The sequence below is a fragment of the Aythya marila genome (genome assembly GCF_965140915.1).
Source record: "Aythya marila genome assembly, chromosome: 1".
NCBI classification, from domain to species: Eukaryota; Metazoa; Chordata; class Aves; order Anseriformes; family Anatidae; genus Aythya; species Aythya marila.
In genome coordinates this window covers 123,815,359-123,838,649 of record NC_139042.1, presented here as the reverse complement: position 1 = coordinate 123,838,649, position 23,291 = coordinate 123,815,359, and the positions used below count along the sequence as shown (strand labels likewise).

General features: G+C 37.6%; 1 protein-coding gene across 1 annotated transcript in view; it reads left to right on the top strand.

Annotated features, from left to right (window-relative positions):
* The window catches only part of MAN1A2 (mannosidase alpha class 1A member 2), a 135,221-nt gene that overhangs the window by 90,011 nt on the left and 21,919 nt on the right, over positions 1-23,291 (top strand). The window contains exons 7-9 of the mRNA XM_082783363.1: positions 2,549-2,672; positions 3,109-3,202; positions 22,568-22,683. Coding sequence (XP_082639489.1) covers positions 2,549-2,672; positions 3,109-3,202; positions 22,568-22,683 — 334 coding nt within the window. The remainder of the gene's footprint in view (positions 1-2,548; positions 2,673-3,108; positions 3,203-22,567; positions 22,684-23,291) is intronic.

Sequence of the window (23,291 nt, the reverse complement as noted above, 5' to 3'; positions counted from 1 at the left end):
AGAGTTGAGCCAAAAATAAATAAATAAAAAAAAAAAACAACACAAACAACACAGTTTTTGTCTCTATACAGTCTGTGAACAGTGGTTACTGTATTTTTAAAGATGTTCTGTCTCAGGTAAAGCTACAATTGCTGTTCCATTACCAATGTTTTTCATTTACATTTTTCCTTTTTCTAATTGTTATTATTATTAATATAATATATATAATTAGAAAATTATATAAAATTATTAAATTTATTATTAAAATTATATAAAATACAATTTTATAATAATAATAATAACAATAATAACAATATTAAACAACCACTCTCAATTATATATGAAAAGGCCTGGTAGTCATGTGAAGTCACTGGTGACTGGAAAAAGGGAACATCACTCCCGTTTTTAAAAAGGGTAGAAAGGAGGATCCGGGGAACTGCAGATTATTGAGCCTCACCTCTGTGCCTGGAAAGATCATGGAACAGATCCTCCTGGAAGCAATGGCAAGGCCCATGCAGGACCAGGAGGTGATCCGAGACAGCCAGGACGGCTTCACCAAGGGCAAATTGTGCCTCACCAGTCTGGTGGCCTTCTACTACACAGTAGCTGCATCAATTGACAAGGGAACACCGACCAGTGTCATCTACCCGGACTTCTGCAAGGTCCATTTGACACGGTTCCAGATGACATCCTGGTCTCCAAATTGGAGAGAGATGGATTTGAAGGGTGGACCATTCAGTGGATAAAGAATTGGCTTGAAGGCCACACCAAGAAAGTGGTGGTTACTGGCTCTACATCCAAGCAGAGGCCGGCGATGAGTGGTGTTCCCTAGGGCGCTGTCCTGGGACCAGTACTGCTTAATATCTTTATCAGTCACATAGATGATGGGATCAAGTGCTCCCTCAGCAAGTTTGCAGATGACACTAAGCTGAGTGGTGCAGTTGATACAACAGAAGGAAGGGATGCCATCCAAAGGGACCTGGACAAGCTTGAGAATTGGACCCATGTGAACCTAATGAGGTCCAGCAAGTATGAGTGCAGAGTGCTGCACGTAGGTTGGGGCAACCCCAGATATGAGTGCAGATTGGAAGAAGAACGCTTTGAGAGCAGCCCTGCAGAGAAAGACTTTGGAGTTCTAGTGGATGAAAAGTTTTATATGGGCCAGCAGTGCACTCTTGCAGCCCAGAAGGCCAACAGTATCCTGGGCTGCATCAACAGAGGAGTGGCCAGCAGGTCGAGGGAGGTGATTGTCCCCGTCTGCAAGGGAGGTGATTGTCCCCCTCTGCTCTGCCTTTGTGAGGCCCCACTTGGAGTGCTGTATCCAGATCTGGGGCCCCCAGCACAAGAAGGATCTGGATCTGTCAGAACAGGTCTGGAGCAACTCTCCTATGAAGAATGGCTGAGAGAGCTGGGGATGTTCAGCCTGAAGAAGAGAAGGCTGTGGGAAGACCTCATTGCAGCTTTTCAGTACTTGAAGGGGACTTACGAAGAAGATGGAGAGCAACTTTTTGCTCAATCAGGACAAGGGGGGGATAGTTTTAAACTAAATTACGATGGACTTAGATTAGATACAAGGAAGAAATTCTTCACGCAGAGGGTGGTGAGGCACTGGACCAGGTTTCCCAGAGAAGTTGTGGAAGCTCATTCCTGGAGGTGTTCAAGACAAGTTGGACGAGGCCCTGGGCAACCTCATCTAGTGGGTGGCATCCTTCCCATGGCAGGGGAGTTGGAACTAGATGATCTTTAAGCCCCCTTTCAACCCAAGTCATTCTATTTTTCTATGATAAGTAAGAAGACATTCGTAATTGTAATTTTACTGGTAACTGAAATCTTGTATGAAAAAAAGTAGAAGGAATCTCCTGGAAAATATGGCTAACAATAAATTAAAGGACCTAGTCCTGCAAGCTGGTGAAAACTCACAGATTAAATTAAAACAGAGGTAATTTAGGAGTTAAGAATTAACACATGGTATCTCTTACAGTGCAAAAGATCTATGGCATGATAAATTCTGCTGGTTCCTTATGTGAATCTGAGAAATTCATAATATTCTGCCTACCGTAAACATACAATTTTCCTAGGTAGAGAGAAAATGGGCCCACTCCAATCTTGCTAAAGGGTCTAATGCTTACTTTAAGCACAGGTAAAGGGAAGACAGCAAATACCTGACAGAAGATGGAAGCTAATGCTGCCACACTTAGAAGTATACTTGTCTCATCTGATAATTGCTTTTGATTCTTGTTCTTAATAATATAGAATGAATAAAAAACAATTGAGAGATTGGATCCAGCGTTAAGACATTGAAATATACAATATCTTGATGCACAAAAATATAATCACGGGACTTTTTATCAATGACACTATGTTTTGTTTTGTTTTTTCTCTCCGACTTATACCACCAAATCACCAACCAGTCTACCAAACCACAACTCCAGTAATCTTGAATACAGATTAATATTTTGCTGTTACCTCTTTAATTTTCTGCAGTAGTTGTACTAGTACTGTGCACAGTAATTCTGATTTTTTTTGTCCTTTTTTTTCCTGATTTCTGCATGTATTTCTTGAAAATCAGTGGAGTGGGTCGAAACTGGGGCTGGGCTTCCGCAGGAAGCAGCATCCTTGCTGAGTTTGGTACTCTACATATGGAATTTGTCCACCTCAGCTATTTGACAGGGGACCCTGTGTATTACAACAAGGTAGGTCTCAAATTCATTTTTTTAAATCATATAATTGTCTTTTTTTTTACTGTTTCAGCATAAATTGCATTAAAGGAAAGTGCCTCCTGTATTGCATTTTGTAATGGATTATGTTCTATCTGCATTCTTGCTAGCAAGTAAAATCTTTTGTACATGTACATGTATTTCTATTACCAAATAGGTGACTTTTTAGAAATTTATGACAACGGAAGATTTTTTTTTTTATTTGTTTCAACGTACATTTAAAAAACACATTTTAAAAAGATGTTTGTGTTTATGTGTCAAACCTTTAAAAAAACAAAACAGAAAGCCCTCAAGAAAGCTTCAGATTATGGATCAGATTATGAAAACTTCTGAAAAAAAAATTTAGATTTATCAATATGCAGAGAGTTGGTGAAAGATGTTAGTGGTGAAACTGATTCTTGATTTAATTTAGGTCATGCACATTCGGAAGTTACTTCAAAAAATGGATCGTCCTAATGGACTTTATCCAAATTATTTGAATCCAAGAACAGGCCGATGGGGTCAGCGTAAGTATTCTTATTTTATTCGTTCATAATTAAAGCTCTACTTCTTTCTTTGATGCTAAGTTGGAGATCAGAAAATTTATTCTCAAGGGCATTAGCAGCACTGCTTGAAAATATGAAATGTAGAAGAATTGCTTAGACTTTAGATTTCCTGAAACCAATTTTTGCAAATCATTCTCTCAGAAATCATGCAACTCATTTTTATATGTTCTGACAGCAGCTTCCTACCAAATCCAGTGCATATCTTTTACTTCTGTCTGTCAGTAAAATCTTCGGTAATAAAGAATGAGACAGAAAAACAGTTCCTCATTTTGATTTTGTTCCTGTTTTTTTTTTTTTTATCTGTAGCCACCTGGTTAGTGGATTACTCTTTGCAGGTGTAGTGTAAGATACTGTTTATAGGTGACTAATTATGCATGTTTGTGCTGGTTATGTTTGAAGTCTTTCATCTGGTTAAATATACCTATTATATTTAATATAATACATATTTCACCTGGGGAAAGTATATTTACATATATTTCTACATACATACATACTTTCACCTGGTATTAGGGACTGCAATTTTTAAGGATCATTGTTCTTCTTAGTGACATGTGAAATGACATAGAATCATAGAATACCCTGAGTTAGAAGGGATCCACAAGGATGATCAAGTCCAGCTCTTGGCTCCAAAAAGAACTACCTAAAAATCAAACCATATATTTGAAAGCATTGTCCAAATGCTACTTGAACATTGCTTCTAGCAGGCTTGGTGCCATTACCGTTGCCCTGGGGAACATACTGCAGTGACAGACCACCCTCAGTGAAGAACCTTTACCTAATATCCAACCTGAACCTTTTCTGATGCAGCTTAATGCTGTTCCTTCAGGTCCTATTGCAAGTAACCAGCACCTGCCCTTTTCTTCTTGTTGTGAAGAAGCTACAGTGTCCTGAACATTTCTGTAGATCCTGCTGTTATCTATGTGTGTCTCATTAAAACAAAACAGAATAGCTTTGGGATGAAAACTTTTAAAATGTATTTGTTTTTGTGGACAATCTATGTGGAGAGGGAAAACACGAAGACACATACACAACCCTGATTCCTTTTCTTGAAGTGGTTCTTCTAAGAAGCGTTGGATGTTTTAGTGCTTTCATAGTATAGATGATGAAGATAGTTCTTTTTCTTCAAGGCTTCTATTCCTTCATCTTTTATGAATGCAAGTTGATTTAGGAAAAACAAGAAAGATGGTCTATTTTTGTCCTGTTTGACATCACTAACAGGTTTTGGTGATTTCAGTGTTTGGCTGTAAATATCCAGCAGAACATGTTCTGGCTTACAAATTGAGAATTTGCTTCTGACTTTGAGTCTGGAACAGGAGGGAAATGAATACAGCTATCATTGCAGTGACTTTGAAAAGAGTTGTCTAATTAGATCTGTGAGACCAAAATTCTCTTCAAAGAGTGCAAGTGAATAGGGCCACCTTTTGAGATGGGTGCCTGGATTAATGAGATAAATCCTTTAGACAAATTTAGGCTTACAAATGCTTCTGAAAAAAGGGGGGGGGAGGGTCTAGTAAATACAAACATTCATCTATAATTTATTAAAAAGTCAACTTGTTTGTTGTGAAATAATTTTTATATTGCTTTTTCTATTCCTAAACAATTGCTTTTACTGGTTTCAACAAAGGTAGTAAATTGTGGCATATTACTAGGATTCTACAGGGGCTTTTTATTGGTTTTAGTAATAATACTGTTACTATTAGCAACTCTGGAGAAGGAAATAATAAATAAACATACAGTGGAAGTTTTAACTTGACAAAGCTTGATGAAGCTCTAACATAACTTTTTAAATGAATTTTGAAAGATTATACATTTGAAAGTAGAATTTAGGATTGCAGATTATGACTTAAGGTTTTAGGATGAAAAGAACTACACCTTTATAGAGCACCTAATATTTTTGTGCTGCTTACTAACCACAAACTTACTTCCTGGAATTTGTTTTGGATTTTTCCCCGCTAGGCAAATAGGGCACCTAATGCTGATGCAGAGCTTCTAGGAGTGTTTATAACATTTCATCAATGTAGCATTTATAAACTTACCTTGAAAAGGTTTGTGAAGACAAGAGAGCAAGAATCCATAATCCTATTTTTTTTTTTTTTTAACTTGCCACAAAACCAGATGGGACAATGAGAAACTGTCTTTGTTGTAGTCCTGAGAGATAAGTCATTAGTGAATTCATTTGCAGAAATTTAAGAACGTGACTTAGAGTAACAATGCATAAATGCTGAAACATTGGACTTAGGAACTGGAACAGCTGAGGCTGAGACAGATATTCCTTCCTTCTGATTCTCTTGCAGAGGCCATATCCTGCATCACAAAGTCAGTTAAGTAACGGTGATAACTCTCATGCACTAAATCTCACTTCTGTAGAGGACTCTTGTCAGAGTCCATGATATTGTTAATGACCTAGTCATATTGTTGGTTTTAAGGATGAAAAAAGCTTTTATATCTTCCTCAGAAGATAATCTCAAAGAATATTATGTTTTGCTTGTTATATACTTTAGTACTGGAAATACAGAGACAGTGGAAAGAGCACCAAAGCATAACTTTTCTTTCAGCATCTGGAAAAGAAGCCAAGCAGCCCTGTTTTTTTCTCTCTCTCTTTTTTTTTCCTGTAACCTTTAGTCTGATACAACTTTTATCTTGTACAAGCTACTGAAAATTTCAGTTCCTGAAAATTATTTCAGAACTCTATTGGCCTAGGTACATGTAACTCTTGGCTCTGACCTTTCTGTATTTCTTCGTTTTTTTTTGATAGTTTGTTTGTTGTTTAGTTCTGCTTGTTGTTTTTTTTTGCTTTTTTTGTATTTTTTCCTTTTAACATTTTTTCTCCTCCTCAGGCTTGGCTCAGTTCTAGTTAAGTTTTCTGTTAATCTGTACAGTGTTCCAACTAAGTCAAAAGTGGTGTGAAATAAGTAAAATAAATCCATCAAATAGAATATTGAGGAAGTATGGGATTTTGCTGAAATGTAGCATCATTCTAGTGGTGGCTATGTTTTGAATTTCTATACCAGTCATGCTGATAGTGGATGTACTCTGGTGGTGAGTGCTTTTATTTGAAGTAACAAAAATACCTGTGGTGTGCCAGTTACTGCCAGTTGATTATCCAGAGATTATTAAACAAAATTATATGATGGAAGAATCTGTTTAGGTAACATTTTCTCATAGTTATATTTTGTCTTTACAACTAGCTCGTAAAATATTTGAAAAAATAAAAGTATATATGATTTGATTAGAAGCAATACTGAATAGATACACTTCTGTTGTATTTCTGTTTAATTCTGTTCTAACAGGCTGATAGGTAAACTTTAATAATTAGAACCAATTCTTTTTGCAAGACAGATTTATGGAAAAAAGAGAAACCTCGAACATTTTCAGTAGCCTTGGTGTGGCCCTGTAGGGTTTGGGCTGTATGTATCTCTACTTCCAACATGAATTTTGTGGAAAGAACAGTATTCTGATATCTTCTCAGAGGTATTTACACAAGCAGCCTAGCCTAATTTTAGGTTTTTAAAAACAACAACAAACAACAATAAAAAACCAACAAGGATTGCGTCTACTTTATTTGAGTTTCAGTCCCAAGTATTAAATTTTAGCATGGGTAACTAATGTGCCTTTGAAATGTCCCAGTCAGAAACCTTTATTTCCTTTTTCCTCTTTAGTCCAGAGAACTGGAGCTGTGCAGTAATGTATGATACCACATAAAAGCATGGTTTTAAGTCCCTTTCCGTTGCAGACAAAAGACGTCTGCACATTTATATCTAAGATTTGTTTGAAGTAACTTCTCAGCACATGTAAAAACCTACTGCCTTTCTTCAGTATCTAAAAGATACATAATCCATCAGAAACTTGAATTAAGTGGATTTAATTCACAAATATTAAGTTTTTATCTCCATTGCTAGTGTAGGGAAATTAGAGTAATAAAATTCAGTGCAAGGTTGTATGGAAGGGCTATTTGTTTAGAAAATCATAAAGTGAGCTGATTTTTACCTGCACACTTTCACTGTCTTATAAATTTAATTCATTGTTACTGAAAGGTACCAAGATACGGCTGAGTTGTCTGGACTCAAAGGACGTCACTCTTCCTCACTTATCTAGTGTTTTTGAATGACTAGTGATGAGCTAGTTTTTGGGCAGATCTTTTGGGCCTAGGGATCAGCAATTGCTACAGGTTCTTGCTTTTCCTCAGAGACTTTCTGACTTATCCCTCCATAGATCTTGGCCTTGTCTCTTTTTCCTCATTTAAATGTGTTTAAAATGTATGTCCATGGTTTGCTTTCTTGTTGGAGCTAGGCGAAGGAGAGTGGTGCATGTGATGTGCTGCAACCTTGTCACAATCCTTCTAACATCAGGATGTGGGGTCTTCTGCTGATGAGTCATTGTGCTGTGGTTTGATTTATCAGAACGCAGGCTTTTTGGTCTTGATAAAAGCAGCACACTCCTCAATTTCATTGCTTGGGAATGGTGCTCTAGGGACAGTGTCCTGAGATAGGCCATCCTTTTAGCTCATTCTTCTAGTTGCTTCTTGTAGTGCTCATTTTCATTTGTACTTCCCTCATGCCAGTCAATGTGTTTTTTTTGCAAATACCTGAATATATATATTCAGTAAAGTAAGTTACCAGTCAATTATTAATTATTGTTTCACCAAGGGCATGATGATGGCTTCCAGGTTCTTAACAAGTTGGAAAGGTAAGTAGAGCCATATAGTGTCACATAAATCCAATCTATAGACATGTCTTTTTAATGTTTGTTTTTATTAATAAAAATTTCCATATGTATTTAATGCATTTTATGTTGCACTTGAAGAACAGCTCTGGTGACAGATTCCCTTCTTTTTTTTTTTTTTCTGCCTACCTCATGCAGCAGCAGTCATCAGGGTCCAGAGCCCCTGCAGGCAGTTTTGCAGCAAGCACTGCCATTCCAACAATTGCTTTTTTTTTTTTTTTTATGTTTTGTTTTGGTGTTTGTTTGTTTGTTTTTTTTTTTCAATTTGAATGCCATAAAACCCAATTCTAAAAACTGCCGGGTGAATGGCTTTCTAGTCGTTGCTTCATCTCTGCTTTACAGTGGAACTGCTTTGAAAGGTAGCAGAGTGCTGTGTAGCAGGAGTTCACTATATCTAGGAGGAGGAAAAAAATGTCATGTGTAGGCTAAATATTTGCGTATAAGCTTATAACATGCAGGTATTACTACAGCATGAGTGGCATGACAGACAGCTTTTAATGGGTTCAGCTCAGGATTTGTCATCTCACAGGGGTTTTTGCTAGAAAACAAAGCTGTAATGCCCACAGGAATGTTGACAGATTCGATTTTTAATTATGGACTAATGTGATGGTCCAGTGGAAGCAAGTGATTTACACTACTTCTGTCTTGGAGTTCCAGTTTCTGTAAAACTTGAAATAAAAATAGCTGGCAAGAAGCATGTTTTAACTTCTCATGTTAATGTGCAGTTAACTTTGTTAGCTTTACTTTTCACTTGGTGAGCAATTTGTTTGGTGTAAGCATCAGAACATCATACAGTGAATTTGGATTATTTTCAATGAAAATGACAGTATTTTCTCAAGAAGCCTGCTATGCAGATATAATGCCTAAAATTTTCATTAAATATAAGAGATTTCAGAATTATGGAAATTACTTTGTAGTGAAGAACTTTTCTCCTAAAATGAAAATGTTGAGAAAATTTAATTCTAATATACATTTGCAAGCAAGTTAGATGTGAATACCAAATAAAACAGCAATAACAACGATATTGCCACTCTGCGTGTTATTGCCAAGTTAGGAAATGCTATTTGTATTTGCACATTTCAGTAAATTGGGCATTCTTTCTTTCTACTTTTCAATACGGAGAATAAAATATTGCATTTCATCTACTTCCAAAATCTCTAGCAAAGATGTTACTGAAGGGGAACTCAAATCACTCTGGATTCATATCTCAGTTCCTAGAACCGGTCTGTCTATAGAGTTACCTGCATTTATTATTTAAGAAAGTAGTGTCAGTTTAACTAAAGATGTTTTTTAGACTATATATGGTTTCTCTGTGCATGCAAGTAACAAAAATACTTATTCTATGTTAGCCTTCTGTGTTTATTCACCTTAATGACATATGAGTACAAGTTACTGTAAAGTAAGCTGGTGTGTACATTTACACACTGAACTCTGCTATTAGGAATGTAATGGCAGGTTCTGAAATTACCAGCACTGATACGATGAATAGTCAGGTTGTGGTCTGTTTTGCAGTGCTTTTTTCATGTATCATTACCTAAGACAAGCCCTTTTAGACAAATCTACAAGTGGACCAAGTTAAAAATCTGATGAGGGGCACTCTGGCAGCTGGTTTACTAGGACTGCTAACAGAGTGGTATCAGACCACGTATGTTTATTTAATATTCTAAATTTAAATACCTTGTGTCCTATACAAAGTGATGTCTATCCTGTAAAGACAAGTAAGAGGATTCACATAGGTATATAACCCACCTTGTTACACATGCTGCTTTAGCACCTTCTGGTGATTTTCTCACTTCCTTGCTGTTCTCTGCAGCTGTAGTGCAGAATAAGTTGAGGCTTACCCAATGTGTCTGACTGGGAAAAATTTATATCTGTTTCCCAGTTGCTTTTGCTGTAGACTGTCCCTTAAATAAACCAAAACAAATGTCTTTGTGGATGTGCATATTTCAATTTAAGTAGTGGTCTTTCATTTGCAAAATAAATGCTTAAAGTAAACCAAAACAAGCAGTTTTAGTATTTAACTTTATTTAGAGAAGGCTTCCATGGATTTAATTGAATTGGATTAGATTTACATTTTCTTTAAAACAGTGCATTTTTCACATGTAGGAAAAGTCATAAAAACGATTTTAAATTACCTTCATTAAATCAGTGCAAATAGTGGGCCCTAAATTTTTATGCCTGCTTGTACAGATGGATTTAGACTAATGCTCTTGAGTTCAGCTAGGTAATTAATTGAACTGCTTCATTTAAACTCTTGCAGGTAATAGACAAACCAAGAATAATACACCCAATCTATTTTCATTTGTGATATGAAATTGTGTCAAATATATGGCACCATCTGTCTATATTTTTTGTCAGTATTTAAAAGAAAAATTAAAAAAAAATCTGAAATAAACATTTATAATACACTTTACTATAGATGTTAAGAAAGTCACTGCATCTAGCAGAATCTCAGACCTGTAGATTGCTCCTTTGTAGCTGTTGATACCCTGCCCAGTGCATTTTGAGACCCAGGAGATGTCTCTGTCTCAGTCCAGTGGATGTGACTGCTGCTGTTACAACGTGCATATTGGCCCAGCAGTGAGGCTGAGCATGTATCCTAGAGAGGTGCACACAATCTAAGAGGACACTAACATGGCCACCCACATGGACTACCACTGGCAGAACATGGCCTTTGTAGCATCCACATGTAATACATAAAAGATGAGTACTGGTAGCCAGGTCTTGTTCATCCTCCTCATGTTTGTGGCCAAATAGGTGTAGGCACTTACACTCTCTTCACCCAAGCAACCATCACGCTCAGGAACCTTTAAAATATTCACATACTTAATTACCTGCTACCTGTGCTTGGACCCTGGGCCCCTTATCCAGGCATCAGCTTACTTGTAGACCTTGGGTCTTTCCAGATGCAGGTCTCCTACTCACCATCCTGTCCACCTTGAGGTTTGCTAATGAATTCCATGTACAGACATGCATTCTGAATCAGGTTAACTGGGAAAAATAAACACAGGTAGGTCTTCCCCTTTGTTGACACATAAACCTAGAGACCTGTGACATTCTTTTTTCTCCACTTGCTGCAACCTGCTTCTCTGGTTGCTGTCACTCTGACCTTGCAACATGCATCCCACTCTCTCCAGTTACTGTCAACGGACCTCTGTTGCATGCCGGTCTCCCCAGTTGCTGGCACATAGACTTGCAGGCTCTGTGGCCCATGGCTTCTCCAGTTGCTGATGTTTACACCGTGCAGCACTCACACATGGGATAATGAGTGAAAGTAGACACAAAAAATGGTTAAAAAAGGATTTAATAAAAAGAGAGTTACAGACAGTTGAGTGGGTGCAGGGCTCAGGAAGGCAAGCATGTTAATAGGCGGCCGGCCTGTTTACATGCAGCCAGGCCCTTTTAACCCACCTGATCTTCATTTTTTCCTTACTTATTCCTCCCCAGTCCACCCTGATTTTTTCCTTTTTCTGACTTTGGCCCTTCCCCTAAAATCCGGTTGTAAGTTTTACATAAAGTCAGAAGTCCCTTCAGCTGTCCCATAGATATATTTTTCACAGTCATAGAGTTTCCCTCAAATATCTCATAATATTCATGGTTATTGTGTTTCCCCGTTCTCATCAGCGATGACATTGAGGTTGACTCACTAGGGTTGTATGAGCAGTATGACCCATCAGTCAGGAACTGAAGAGTTCTGGTCTTTGTTATTGTCTGTTGCCACCAGCTTGTTAATGTCTGTGTGTTTAATTAATCAATTTCCTTGTTTGATACTTCTTTCATACAGAATACTCCTTAAACAGATAACTTGACAAAGAAGATGCTTTCACATTGTGCTTAACCCCACATGTCAGAATAGAGAAGGATTAATTAAATGAATGATATGTCTTGGCAGGGTGAGCTCTATTTAAAATATGAGTGGCTCTCTTGAGTGCAAACTTTAAAAGGTGCTGCAGAGATTGAAAAGTAAGTCATTGCCTGGGTTTCTATTATCTGGACTGTTTCTGTCAGTATTTACATCTACTTTTGCAAGGTAAAAGCCCTGCTAATTGCGAGGTGAAATGAATAATACTGAAGAATGAAGTAGTCTTTCAAAAGATGAAAGGAATATTGAAAATAACTTAGAAACCTAAAAATATTTTTGTAGCATAAATTAATAGGTTGATTAGTTATGGGTAGTGAGAAAGATGCTAATATTAGAAAACTATTTTCTTTGCCAACTGAAGCTGTTAGTGTTCTCCTTTACCATTAAGATATTTTGCACTATTTTTTTCTACTCTTCCTTTTTTCTTTTTTTTTTTTTTTCAAATGTACTAGATGCTTTTTTTAGCAGAGGTGGTCTCTCAAGTTATATCTGTTAATACAGATATAGTACACATTAAAAGGTGTGCTATATACAGAACTAAGAAACCAGCAATGCCAAGAATAGTTGGAAAAACAAATTATGAAATATAACGTCAAGCCCCATCAAAACATCCATAACCTTAAAGGAAATTAAAAGAATTGTGTCAAGTAGGCCTGTATTTTCAGAAAAGAAAGAAAAAAAAGTATTTTGAAAAACATTTTCAATTTGGACTGGTGGACAGTAGCTTCTACTGTTTTAATTCTTGGGTGATGTTCTCCCCTTTAGTACAAGGAAAAGATTTTCCCTCTCAAGTACAAATGATGCAGGATTAAAATAATTAATTTTATTTATTGTAGAAATAGTTCCCAGCTTGACTTCATTTTTGCACATTTATTTAATTCAGCAAGTACATTTCATTTTTGATTTGTTTTTGAAACAGCAGTTATATAACTGGAGATATGCCATGTATGTGATGGTTAGTTTGGGGATTGGATGCAGGCATTTATTGTTTTTTGTTGGTGGTGGTTTTGTTTTTTAAATCTGATTTCAGTTCAGTACATTATGAACAAAAAGATACAACATGATTTCTAGATCTCCAATAGCAGGCTTCTCACCATTGCAGATAAGAAGGTGGGGATGGTTCTCTGCTGTTTAATTTTCTGTGCTGTCCTGGCATATTTCCTTAATTTTTCTTTCAAAAATATCCTGGTTTGTTCTGCATTTAGGAATATGCATGTGTTTTGAATATACAATAATCTGTGTAATCTCTGATGGGGAATTCCCCTTGCCCTTTTGCTTTGTAAACATATACAAATGTAATTAACAGTGCTTCAAGAAAAGGCTGTATTCAAATCTGATTATTCAGTAGAAGACAAGAACAAGTTAATCTGCTAAAGCTTTGTTTTAATGACATACAGCAGAGCAATGCATTACAGGGAATATGTTTTTATAAATCTGCAAGGTTAAGACATTTGCTGGTCTGTTCATCAAGATGCTGAAAAAGCTAAACAAATAGAAGCTTTGTTTGGTGTGTTTAAGATTTTAGTGTTATTGGAAGGTTAAATATTTATATGAATTATGCATTTGAAAGGGTGTGTGTATAAAGAATTCCTAAATATAGGATTCAGATATGGTGTAACTTGAGCTTTCAAAGTGCTTGCATAAACTGATGTGGAAAGAAATGAGTATTTTATTTTGCTGTACCACCAAACTACACTTTTATACCATGATATTGATGGAGAGTGCATCAATATCTGGAATTTGAAGTCAGTCTTCTAGCAGCTCTAACATTTGTTTTCCTCACTGTAAAGCCAGTAAATTAGCCTGTATGAACAGAATCCAACATGTATTAGGGTACTTACCTGATATTCTTGAGGAGTTTAAATTGTTGACCTTGAGGACAGCTAATTTAAAATGATTAGGGACTAAAAGTGCATCCTTTGATACAAGCTCTGTGAGTTTTTAAAGTCTGAGCTCCCATGGAATCATGTATTTCTTTAGTAATTGATTTTTGTACCAGAGTCTTTGGATATCTAAACTGTATTTTTCAACCATTTTTAAATCGTTAATTTTCTATGAAAAGAGAGTCTATGAAAATCTAATTGCAGACTTTTTACAGCCATATTACAGTTACATGTTTTGATTTTATTCCTTCTATATCATTTAAATGTTGGAGGCTGTGCAACTAGTTGTTTATAATTAGATCAATGTTGTTCTCTGGACCAATAATAGATTTCAGATGACACATAATTGTCCATTTCTTCTAATTCTGTCTTCAACATGTGAGATTTTATATTCTGGGCTATATGGGGAGATGTACCTTCTTGAGAGAAGAAGAAAAAAAAAAAAAGAAAAAGAAAAGCTTCCAGTTCGGTGCAGAAGAGAGGGTCTATACTTTTACTCTCTGGATAGAGAGTGCATTTTCATACTGGGTTCTTTTAATCATAAAGTTCTGTTAGGAGTTAGACTGTCCTGGAGCAACAAGGTAAAATACCCTCTCATCTTGGAGATCTAAGTGAAGACATTGATCTGTGATTGCAAATCACTCTGTGGCACTTTTTTGCCGATGCGGTCAAAAATCAGAAAGGCATGGTGATGAACGCAGTACAAATGTAGAGTGCTATAGCTCGGTCTCGGTCCATACTCCGCTGTTGAGTAAGCCTTTCACACAACTTGATTTCCTACCACCTTGTGGTGGTTTTACCGTGCTGAGCAGCTGAACTCCACAACAACTGCTTTCTCACTCCCCCTCCCCAAAGGAAAAGGGGAGAAAATATGACATAAAGGACTCAAGGGTTGAGATTAGGACAGAGAGATCACCCACCAGTTACCGTCATGGACAGAACAGACTCAGCGTAGGGAGATTAATGTAATTCATTGCCTATCACTAGCAGACTAGAACAGTGAGAAACTACAAGCAAACTAAAACCACCTTCCCCCCCCATCCACCCTCTTCTGCCTCCTCCTCTTGAGCGGTGCAGGGGAATGGGGGCTGCAGTCAGTCCCTGACGCTTTGTCTCCACTGCTCCTTCACAGTCACTCTCTGCCCGTGCTCCCTGTGGGGTCCCTCCCACGGGTTGCCGTCCTTCCCCAACTGATCTTGTGGGGGCTGCCCACAGGCAGCAGCTCTTCAAGAACTGCTCCCACACGGCTCCATACCACGGAGTCCATCCCCCTGGAGCAAAGCGCTCCAGCACGGGTCCCCCCCAGGCAGCAGCTCCCCCCAGACCCCCTGCTCCTGCATGGGCTCCTCTCCACAGGCTGCAGCTCCAGCCCGGGGCCTGCTTCTGTGGGGGCTCTCCATGGGCCGCAGCCTCCTCCAGGCCACATCCACCTGCTCCACCGGGGGCTCCTCCATGGGCTGCAGTGTGGAGATATACGTACCTGAATTTCCATCAATCCACTGTGAATTCAAGCAACTTAGATAAAGCTGCCAGCACAGTTAGAATTGACAGCTACTCCGAATTTTCTACCTAAATTGTAGAGAGGCTGATCTACTTCATTTGGATGATGCTGATGGGTGTAATAATCTGGAAAAGACAACTTCAGGTGATAAATGGCCACTTTGCTTCTGAATGAAATCAGCAATATAAAGGTCAGTTGTGTTTTTGAATTTTTGCAAGTGGACTTTACATCATTAGATTATTGACCTTTAATTCAGGAACATGTTTTCTGAGAGATGACCTAAATCTTTCCAGAACTGTAAACAACAGTTTGAGTATTTTGAAGTTTCAGGTAAGTAAGAATATAAAAACAAAAATATTTGTTCCAGCTGTCAAATCCTCAACTTGAAAGGAGAGCCTGTTGTAAGATATCATAAATGGAATCATAAAAGACATTCAAGTTGAAGATATGTTTTGGTTCACTAGTTACGTTGATTACACATATATGTGTGTGTGCATTAGTTGGGCTAGTTTTACTTGCTGGCCTTCTGTTGTCTTTGTACATACTTGAATTGTGTAAGCTTGAGAAATTTAATCTTTAGTTTAACTAGAGTTCTAAGAAGTCATTTTGCTTTGTTTTATTTTGTGGGTAGCATTTAAATTCATTTTCTATTAAGTGATTGTGTTTTCAGATTTTTGGAGCTTCCAATTTTCAACTCTTCCAACTGGAATATTCTATCTGTTTCAAGCCTCAAGCTGTCTTCTTCCTCCCTTCTTTCTTCCCTTTCTCCTTCCCTTCCTCCTTCCCTTCCTCCCTTCCTCCTTTCCCTCCTCTTTGATAAAAATGCTTCAACCATTCCTATATGAGGTTCAAGATGCAATGTTGTTATGACCCAATTACACTTTGTTTCTTCTAAGCATACAGTTAAGAATCTCAAGAATCATCATATTATGGATATTAAATACTGTGGGAGTTATTTATTTTAGCACTGCTGGAGGACAAAACCACCCATATTTTTTTCAGGCCTTTGAAAAATATTCATGTTTACTTTCTCCATATGGAATTTTTAGAGTTCAGCTAAGTTCTCTGAAGTTGTATGTGCCAAAGCATTCATCATCATACAACGCTAGGCTGGGAGGAGCTGAGCTAGGCTTTTCTTGTTGCTTGAATCTGTTGTGGCACCAGACGATAGAACTGAAAACTCAGCTGTCTCCTAATTTCTCAGTGCTCATCTTTTCCACTTTAAATCTACTTTTTTAATGTAGATTTTTATGTGACAATCTGCATGTTTTCAGAAAAATTGTCATGCTGGTAACATGTTCCTTAGTGATGAATGATTCATACCTGACTAAAAATTGCACCTCCACCTTCTTTTATCAGGGCTGCCTCTGCTGTAGTTAATTTACAAGCGTTTGCACTTTTAAGTCATCCACTATGGCTTATGGCATCTTTAGGTTGAATTTCCACTGTGGATTGCTGCAGCTGCAATTTCTGGGGCTTCAGCTTTCTGGATTAAAGGATTAGAAAGAGAGCTTGCACCTATTTAGAGCAGTTGAGGGGCACTAAGCCCAACTACGAGGTGAAGGAAGATTGAACTGAAATTTAATCAGTGCCACTCTGAAGACAAACAGAAAAGCACTTCTTTAATAGTTTCCTACACAGAGAAAAGGTGCTCATACAGATTGTGCGTTGTGTAAGGCCAATTGGTACCCAGAACAACTGGTGTGAAGATTTCTTAATGAAAGTTTCATACTGGCTGAATCACTTCACTACTCCCTCCTCGTCTTAACTTCCCCACTCTTGAAATCCTTTCCTGACTTAATACAATAGTGTTTTGTCAAAGATACAGTGTTCATGATCCCAAAGTAAAATCCACATCACCTTTTACTACTTTGTTCTTTTGTTACAAAGTAGTCAGTATTACTACTTTTTGGTTGAAATTAGTTAGTAGTTGTTCACCTTGGTGTTTCCAGTGTATTGGCTTTAGAGCATTGTATGCAGATTTAAAATAGTTTTCCTTTTTGCTTTAAAGTCATAATTAACATTTCCATTTGTAAGACTTGAGTTTCTTTTATGGATTCCCAAATTTCAAATTCTTTGCTTGTTTTTTTTATCTGTGTATACTTAAAAATGCCCAGTCAGTGTTACAGTTGCAAATGCATGAATTAAAAATATTGTTTTAGTTGATTGTCTTCTCTGGCTGTTTGTGTTTATGTACTGGCAGAGGGTTGGGCACATGAAATGCAGTTCTGCTCAGCTTTTTATGTCACCTTCTTCACTTTGTGTGAAGTAAATAAAGCATGAGCTTTATGAATGCAAAGGCAGTGCAGGAGGAGGTGCCTCGAGGTCAGGAAGGGGCAAGGCTGACTTTCAGCCTGCACTGCTTTAACACAAAGCCTCACCTTAGGTGTTGGGACTGCGGTATCAGTTCTGCGTGGTGTTTTGTTTTTAAAACAGTGCTTGGCTTCTTTCTTTATTCCTGTGCATTGCCAGGAAATGACAATGGTACAATTAAGGCACAAAGCAGAGAAGGGTTAGCAAATCATGAACTGTTTTTAATTCACCTCATTAAGCTGCTGTTAACTGCTTAAAGCCATCTGTTTAAAAATAATTTACACATCTTAAGTTTGCTCTAGAGAGCAGGTAGACCTTCATTAGAGCAGGTTTTCTTATTAAATGTTAACTTTAGGAGTCTTTAAGTTGTTGTGGAAAATATCTTACTGCTTACTGAACCAAACTTTCACAGTAAACAAAAGGAGATGAATTGTTCTTAACTTGGAGTCTGCTGTCATAACTGTATTCTTGGGAACCACTGCAGTTCATTTAGAAATTGTCTGGCTCAGAAGGAAGTTATTTACAGCCATTAGGTAGATCTGAATGTTAGAAAGAATGAGCTGAATAGATGCCTAGTGTCTGTATTATTTACTTTAGACTAAGGCTACCATTCCAAGAATTAATCCAGAAAAGGAATGACAGACAGGGCCTCAGAGGTAACAGAGGATGGGAAGGCCTGCAGTCCTGGCCCTGGAAAGCTATTTGAGAAAAAACAACTTTGTCTGTCCAGATTTATAAAGAAATAATGTCATTTACAAAGAACAAATCATACAAGAGCCACTGACTCTCCCTCCTATCCCAAGATCAGATTGATTGTCATTTCAGAAGGATACCATGCACTCTCTTTTCTGACCTGCCATGTATTTCTGTGGTTTGCTGTGAAATGATTGTCCATGTTCTCTTCAGAGGAGGCTGCTTCAGCAGTGAGCTAATTGATTGCTGGTATGAATAAAATCACTTGGAGTGAGACTAGCCTTAGAAGTACTAGATGATGTGAGAATTTAAAGGTCTTCCACTCAGTCTGTAGGAAAGAGGTGAATGTGATTTCTGGATTATTAGCTGAAACAGAAATAATACTTGATTAAGTATATGTATTTTATTGGTAAATGCAAAGCTTATTAAAATACTGCTATGAAATTGAGTGTTGTTGTTTTATTTTTCAATTGCATGCTGTTTGCTAAGATGGAAAATGCCAGTATTCTACAGGATGTAAATCTTTTGAACTGGGCAAAAATATTGCTATGACCTGTAAATATTTTTGTCCTTCTATTAAGATTTTATTTAGCTTTATCTGGATAGGAGGAAGCCTGCAAACAGACTGATTGTGCAGGTTTGCACATACTTTCAGGTGTATAATAAACAAGGAAAAATGCAGTGCTTTTTGTATTTGCTTTTGGCTGCAGTTGTTGAAGGAATTCTTTGCAACTGCACTTACTGTACCTTTTAATTTAAAATAAGACTTTCCAAGGAATCTTTGGAATCCTTTCATGTTTGAAAAAATTCACCTGGGCCTAATCTTAAAATAAAATAAAATAAAATAAAAAGAAATAAAAAGGAGGGGGGCACAGGAAGGAATGAAAAAAATATCTTAATTTGTCTTCAATTGGAAGGAAGTAGTGTTCTAAAAATATGGAGTTGTCATTGAATAGAATATGTGGCTTCTGCCATACTGGATATGCCCTCATACTTCTGTTTCCTTTGCTATATTTGTCTTTATCTGCAAAGAATTTTCATTCAGGATTTCACTGTGAAATAGTTTTTCACAGTAAAAGCCTTTAAATGCTATGCAGCTGATTAAATAATTCTTATAGATCCAATTAGTGAAAAATCAATTTCCAAATTTGCAAAATACTTACAAACATTTTAAACATAATGCCTTCACAACTGTCTACTAAAGAGTAGCTAGTGCCAGGACCCTATTACAAACTTTATTATTCAAATCATAAGCTGTCCTTTTTCATTCTCTGGATTGACATGCAAGGTTAGGGTTGATTAAAAAACAAACAAACAAACAAAACAATTCAAAATATTCTATGCACAAGACATTCTTGAGCAAAACATTTTGAGCTGAGCTGAATTAAATCTCCGAATCCATCTGATCTGTTTCTCAAACAGCAGGAGAATATGATAACCAACATAGACCTTATGGTGATAAGTCTGGGTAGGGAGCTGTGTTTATATGAGAGAAAAAGGTGTGTGATGACCCAAATCTACAATTTTCACCATTTATGGATTCATTAAGGGATTTTGAAAAATACTTTTTGGAATTTCCATACTAAGAGCAAGTCATTCAAGTCCTGCAACCTGTCACAAAAAGTTGTTTAATTTTCAGCCATTTCTAGTGAGAGTCCTTACACAAACTACAGCGAGCTCTGCTTTAGCAACATCTTCTGACCCTAGAATACAACCTGAGGAAGATATTGCCAGGGCTGCAGGTAATGCAGCTGTAGAAGTTGGAAATTTTGCTGTGCTTAAACCTTAGCTCAGCTGCTGTGGTTGCTTCCTTTTCAGTTCCAATCTTTTTCTGCTGTTTTTTTGCAGATGAGAGAGGCCAGGTAAATATAGACAGCTGTATCTGGATACAGCAAGTTTCCTTGAAATATTGCTTCCTTCCCATGTGAAAGGTTTCCTGTGCTTTCCTCCTGCCCATGATGTCTTGTCATATGTGACCACAGAATGTATTTCTTTTCACCCTTTCCTGCTGCTGAAGAAATGGCACAGAATCAGTTTGCTCCTGACAGGTCTTTCCTGTGGTCCATCTGTGAAGGGCATCAGCTGGGGAGTGGCAGCACAGAGCTTAATGAGTGAGGATCCTTGAAAACTGCTCGTACATCAGAGTTGGTGTGAAGTACGCAAAATGGCAATAAACAAAACAATACCGCAGAGAGTTGTGAGGCCCTTAGAACCTCTTAGCCTTACCATTTTTGCATCCCACTGGTTGAGTGGGAGGAAAATCTGCATCTGAGAGGCTTGCACAGCTCTGTTCTCTGAACACATGAAGAAGGTGCAAAAAAGGCTGCCTTGGAGGTGGCTCTGTGCTGTGTCCTGATGTGACTTGTTTCCATATTCCTTGTACTTTCATCTGAGACAAGAAGGAATGTGGAGGAGGAGAAGAGCTGCTGACAGGACACAAAGACAGTTCTCAAATGAGTGTCTGTAGAAGCAGAGGTGAAACAGGGAGTGTTCCTGATAATTGACTTTGGAAATTCACCTGTACATGGATTTCTTATTTTAAGACATAAACCTTTCCCGCTCATCTCCCTACTCTTGCATGCCCTGAACCCAGCTGGAGCTTCTACAAGAGGAACGCTACTCAGAGACATTCAGCAGCCCTGTCCTGGCTGAGGACTGAGTGCATCTGTGAAGGAAACCTGGTGGAGTAGCAATGCTGGCAGCAGTCTCTGAAGTGATGGGAACTCAACTGAAGAGAAGGCAGCAGCTTAACAGAAGTAGTTTTAAGCCATATCTCTTGTGAAGACAGTCCTTGAGTAGTGCTAACGTGAGCTGTAACTTTGAAGTCTCGGGATGATATATTTTTTTCTGAAAACCACAGACCCTTAGTTCTCATGTCGACGTAAGAATATAATTGTTCTTTGAAGAAGTAATTTCTAGTCTTTGCATTTGTGGAAGAAAATGGCCTGAATGCCCTCTTTTCAACTTAGAACTAGATAGCATATGAAAGTTCACTGCTCATAGTTAAATCACTGAATAGCTGGGTGTGAAAAGGCTCTCAGAGATACTGAGATATAAGAAAAGCATATGAAATTATTTCCGCCAAACTCAGAACCTGAAGACAAATGGAGAAGCTAAAGGTTTTCCATTTGTTTCTACATATGCCCTTGTAGGGCATAACAGTGCTTTACAAGAAGAAGGACCAGAAGGAGAGTTCTACCTTTTGTTCTACATCTTTATCCCAGAGAGACTGCTAATAATACCACCTTTCTGAGGAACATTAAAAAAAGGAATATTGTTTGTTTCTTTTTGTCTTTCACCCAGTAAGAGGGAAGTTGTATGACTGTATCACAACTGTGCTTAGGTCACTGAATTTCTGTAATTGTGACCATATTGTTCTTAAACATTTCCTTATCCTATACTGAGCAGACTGACTGCTCTGGTGCTAGCAGAAGTTACGCACTTTTCTGGTTGGAATTGTGTATTAAATCTTGGAGGTCATATTACTTTTTGAATGAAGGGTGTACTGAGGGAGTGCTTGCCATGTTTGGAACAGGAGGTCTAAAACAGTCAGGCCATCAGTAGGCTTTGTGTGATATGTGATAGTCACCCAGACAGCAAACATAGGTGCTTCTTAATGTCTGTCAGCACGGAATAGCAATGACAGTACCTGTGAAAGGCTACCTCTGCAAGAAAAAGAAAAGATGGCAAAAAGGAAATCTGTGCATTAGGAGGTCTGGCTTATGTGGTGCTGGATTGTAGTAGTCAAGCAGTCTGGCTACGGCACACAGTGTGGCTGCTCAGGCACGGTGGAACAGATCAGGGCTTGTGTTGTATACTATTTACTTCTCTTTCAAGTAGAGGAATTTAAATAAGAACATTTACTCTTGAGAAATTCATTAGTATGTTAAGTAAATGTCCTGTTGGAAATAAAAATCTCCTGGAAATATTAGATTCCTTATAGTTGATGATGGTTTATGGCCAGCCACATGACCTAGTTGCATCCTGGATCCTGAGCTTTTATGGCTTTTTTGTACATACGTATGTATACACATACAACCCTAGTAGCAAAACAATTATGTTCTGTGGAATTAAGTAAAAACTTCAGTTAAATTAAATTTGTGATATGAGGGATAGCCTGTGTAGAATGGCAAGTAGTGAGCACGGAAAATTGCATTGTCTGCTGTGGCTATCCATGTCTATGAAATAAGTTCAGAGGGGAGACAGTACAGCTTTGTCCTACTAAGCAGGCTTAAAATGATTATAATTCTACAATGGCATAACTTAAAAATGTGAGTTTATATTTTAAATTATATTTAAGGTGCTATTATGTAACATCTTCAATTTTTCTTTTGCCTCTTTCCTTCCTGCAGATCATACATCCGTGGGCGGGCTGGGAGACAGTTTTTATGAATATTTATTGAAAGCCTGGCTTATGTCAGACAAGATGGACACAGAAGCAAGGAAAATGTACGACGATGCAATTGAGGTGATTATAATTCATTGAGTTTTCTTGTACAGTGGAATTTAAGCATCTTTGATAACTGAAAAAAATCAGCAACACATAGGACTTGTTTTGATTATGTAAGTTTTAAGAAATCAAGTGATGAATAAGACTAGCTTTCATTTTAAGTAGTTTAAAAAGTATTATTTTGAAATATATGTGATGCAGATTATTGCACTAAAAATAACAGCTCATCCAAAATGTTATAAAGTAAAACTCCAAAGCATATTTTATTAGAAACAGCTCTAACAACTCTAAGATGTGCAGAATGGCCAAATTATTTTTGTCCAGTGTTCAAAAACATTTGAGGAGTTGAAGACCTGAATTGTTTTAATCTTCAAATTATTTTCTCAAGTGTTCAATGCTATATTCAATATTCATCCTGTAAAATGTAATCCATACCCATTCCTTGTTCTATAGGTCTTTTGTAATATGATCTTGCTTCCTCTCACAATTCAAGTAGTGTCTGTCCAAGCAGACCAGTAAAGGCAGTTCAGTGGGAGTTTTCGGGGCCTTTTTGTGGTGACTCTAAGCTTTATGTCGCCCAGCTGTTATTTCTTGAGTTTTCCCATACACAGCCATCTTTTGTCAGA